Genomic DNA, 4,041 nt, shown 5'->3' on the forward strand with positions numbered 1-4,041 from the left:
TGGCAGTTCAAATGTCACCAGGGATTTGCATCTGAACACCTGACTCCTGCCTTTGCTCTCCATTTAATTCAGATGGGAGCTGAGACAAGGAGCTCCCATGCAGGTGTCTCTTTTGCTCACTCCTGAAGTAAGGCAAGAGGGATCCCACCTCCTGTGGCTTTGTGGTGTGCATGGGAGGGAGCTGAGCCTCCTTCAAATGCCGTCAGTAGAAACGCAGGATGAGATGCCTCCATTGACCCATGGATGCCTTCCCTCATCAGGGGTAAAGGAGATCCCTGCCTGCCTCTCTCTGGGTATCCTGTCTAATAATACGACCAAAAATTGTGTCATGTAGATGTAACTTTGTCTCTGAGAGAAGAATTTTATTTCAGGAAACAAGTGTCTCTCCCTAGCTGAGGGAGGCAACACCAGTGTTTGCTTCAGCCTGTTTCCCAGCAGGTTCCCCTGGAGCCCCAGGGACACCTGGAGGGAGCCCAGAGGGGGCAGAGAAAGTGCTGCCTTGGGCTGGTCCTCTGCTGCTGAGCTGGGCTGGGCTCCTGGGCTGGAGGGAGCTCATGGCAAGCAGGCAGCACTGCAGAGAGACAGCTCTGCCCAGGAGCAGCTCCTCTGCAAAGCACAGCAGGGCTGCGGGCACTGCCTGCAGGCACAAGGGGAGAGAAGTGAGGCAGAGAGAGATGTTAAAGGCAGTCTAGGGTGGGAGGACTGAGAAGAGCTGACTTGGAGGAAAATCTTCACAGCCCTTAACAGGGTAAGTGTCTCGCTGCAGGGCAATGCAGCTGTGGTTTGTGGAATGACCTCCTAAAGCTGGCACATGCCACAGCCTATCGTATCTCTCAGGAAAACTCTCACAGTTTGTGCAGTGCAGAGAAAAAGGACGTGCTTTGGAGCACAGCTTCCCTGCTGCACCCTCAGAGGGACAGGGCATGTCAGCTGCCTTCACCCGGGGATGGCTGCAGAGTGTGAAGGTGGGTGTGCAGCCAGGGGTGCCCAGGGCTGTCCTTCTGAGCAGGGTCCTTGCATCCCAGAGTTCTGTGTGCTGGGGCAGGGACTCTGCCGCTGGTCAGGGTAAGTACTCTGCCTGCCTGAGGAACTCCAACAGCAGACAGGGGAGAAGCTGTGGGTGGAAGAAGCAACCCCCAGCAGGGCAGGGTCCTTCTGCTGGCAAGAGGGTGCTGTGTAGATCAGGGCAGCTCACAGTGCCCAGATTATCCCTAGGACATTTCCGAGGGCACTTTTCAAGGGCAAGGTCAAAGCAGGGATTGCGATAAACATCAGGAACTTTCCTGAGTTTGTGTTTTCTGTTTCCTACTCTTGGGGAATTTTCAGAAGAAATGGAAAAGGAGCTGTCACGCTTGGACAGCTCACTGAGACTCCTGAGGTGTAACTGTGAGGGATCAGTAGGACTGATAGGAGCCTCCTGAAGTAGTGCACAGGGACTGAGAACAACTGCCTGGCTATATTGATGTCTGGGAGGTGGCATGTACAGCTGGGTAAGGGTAAGTCTTCCCAGGGACTTCAGCTGCCTCTGCCTTTGCCTCTCTGAGCCAGACCCTCACTCTAATTTTCCTTGCTTCTCCACTAGTCTGTGTTATTGCAACTGTTACCTTGTTCCTGCTGTCAGGCTCAGTGGTGGTGGGAGTTTCAGCTGCAGAGTCACACACTGATCTTGTGGGTCCTCCCATGCAGCTGTGTCCATGGGAACAAGGTTACAGGTGTCCAAGCTCTCCTCCAAGCTGTGGGGCTGTGGGCAATGCAGCCTGTGTCATTCCCTAGGAAATGAGCTGACTCTCCCTTCCTGAGATACCATCATCAGGACACCTGTCTACCTCCTTGGGGTGACCTTCCAAGCTGTGAGCTGCCCTCCAGGATGCAGGTCTGTCCCACAGCATCTTGCTGTTCCTGAATGCCACATGGAGAAGCACAGAGACACTATGACTGAGGAAATGCTGCTGGGTTTGTGAAATGAACCATGTGTGAACTTGGCAAGAAGTGGGGTGCAGAGACCTTGAGAAAGGGGGAGTCACTTGGTGTTGGACAGTGGGTGACTCTGCTCTCAGTAGTGCCTGGAGTCTTTTCGGGTTAACATGGGGGTGTGATTACCCTCCATCTGAGAAAGGTGAGAGCCTAGGGTAGCTGGCAACAAGACAGAGTGACAGGCCTGCTCCCCTCGCACTGCACTAAGCCACAGGCAATCCTCTTGCCTCCCAGGACACACTTTGATTTCTCCGAGTGAAGCAGAAATGATGAGGGTTTCTAAAATCCAAGAAAATCACCAGGTGAGGTAGTGGAGAGCTCTAAACACACACACACACACACACCGCCCTTTCACTCAAACAGTGTTTTCATTGTTGTTTCTTAGCCCTGGGAGTGCAGATGCTGACAAGCACTTCTACATTGGGAGCAGTTTCATCTGACCAATTCAAACACCAAAATGACCCCCCCCCAACAGACACGATTGCCAGAAACTCACTGCTGCAAAGCAGGGCTGACTCCTTGGCAGCCAATGGGCAGAGGCCCTGCTCCTTACGACACACGCAGCCAGCCCTAACCAGAGCTCCATCCACAGAGCTGAACAGAGATCTCATTGAGATGGAAAAAATGTGGTGAACATGTAGTATGAGAAATGGCTTTGATTTTTTTCAGAGACTAATGTCCTAACTTGTCACTGTACTTGCCTCCCTGTTCAGTGCTCCACACCCAGAGGCAGCAGATGTCCAACAGCAGCTCCATCACCCAGTTCCTCCTCCTGGCATTTGCAGACACGAGGGAGCTGCAGCTCTTGCACTTCTGGCTCTTCCTGGCCATCTACCTGGCTGCCCTCCTGGCCAATGGCCTCATCATCACCGCTGTAGCCTGTGACCTCAGCCTCCACACACCCATGTACTTCTTCCTCCTCAACCTCTCCCTCCTTGACCTGGGCACCATCTCCACCACTGTCCCCAAAGCCATGGCCAACTCCCTCTGGGACACCAGGGCCATTTCCTATGCAGGATGTGCTGCACAGTTCTTTCTGTTCATCTTTTTGATCTCAGCAGAGTACTTTATTCTCACAGTCATGGCCTATGACCGCTACGTTGCCATCTGCAAACCCCTGCACTACGGGACCCTCCTGGGCAGCAGAGCTTGTGTCCACATGGCAGCAGCTGCCTGGGGCACTGGTTTCCTCTATGCTGTGCTGCACACTGCCAATACATTTTCACTACCCCTCTGCCAAGGCAATGCTGTGGACCAGTTCTTCTGTGAGATCCCCCAGATCCTCAAGCTTACCTGCTCAGGTGCCTACCTCCGGGAGGTTGGGGTACTTGTAGTTAGTGTCTGTTTTGCATTTGGGTGTTTTGTTTTCATTGTGCTGTCCTATGGGCAGATCTTCAGGGCTGTGCTGAGGATCCCCTCTGAGCAGGGACGGCACAAAGCCTTTTCCACCTGCCTCCCTCACCTCGCCGTGGTCTCCTTGTTTCTAAGCACTGGCATGTTTGCGGACCTGAAGCCCCCCTCCATCTCCTCGCCAACCCTGGACCTGCTGGTTGCAGTTCTGTACTCAGTGGTGCCTCCAGCCTTGAACCCCCTCATCTACAGCATGAGAAACCATGAGATCAAGGATGCCCTGAGAAAACTAATCACTGGATACTGTTCAGAAGAAATGAACTGCATGTTGTCTTTTGCATAGGACTCATATCTCATTACAAGCCCAGCATGTCTTCTGGTGGGTTTTTATGGTGATTTTGGTGTTTTGAGTGTGGTTTTTGATTACTCTTTTTGCTTTGTTTTACTTTTCTTTGTGGAAAGCATTCAGATAAGTTTCTTCCTCTGGTTTCTAATTCACACTCTATCCAGATTTTGTGTGTCCCGCAGGTTGTGCAAATGAGGACCCATTCCCTCTGTGTATTTAACCAAAATAAAGGGCCCTGCAGTGACTTGTTTTTCTGAGATCCTTCCTCCAAGACCTTCTCCGCAGCTGCAGGGAGCAGTGCCTGTGTGCAGAGGGGAAGAAGAAAAGAATACTGGCACAGCAGCACTGCCTTAGAGCACCAGTGCTTGGTC

At 52.5% G+C, this 4,041-nt stretch overlaps 1 protein-coding gene across 1 annotated transcript; it reads left to right on the forward strand.

The window, feature by feature from the left end:
* The first annotated feature begins 2,710 nt into the window (after positions 1-2,710).
* LOC142028268 (olfactory receptor 14C36-like) lies at positions 2,711-3,767 on the forward strand. The gene has a single exon (XM_075022225.1). It carries the CDS (start codon positions 2,711-2,713, stop codon positions 3,665-3,667), a length of 957 nt encoding a protein of 318 aa, XP_074878326.1. The 3' UTR covers positions 3,668-3,767.
* Positions 3,768-4,041: the final 274 nt, after the last annotated feature.

This window comes from Buteo buteo, unplaced genomic scaffold (genome assembly GCF_964188355.1).
Source record: "Buteo buteo unplaced genomic scaffold, bButBut1.hap1.1 HAP1_SCAFFOLD_227, whole genome shotgun sequence".
Lineage (NCBI taxonomy): Eukaryota > Metazoa > Chordata > Aves > Accipitriformes > Accipitridae > Buteo > Buteo buteo.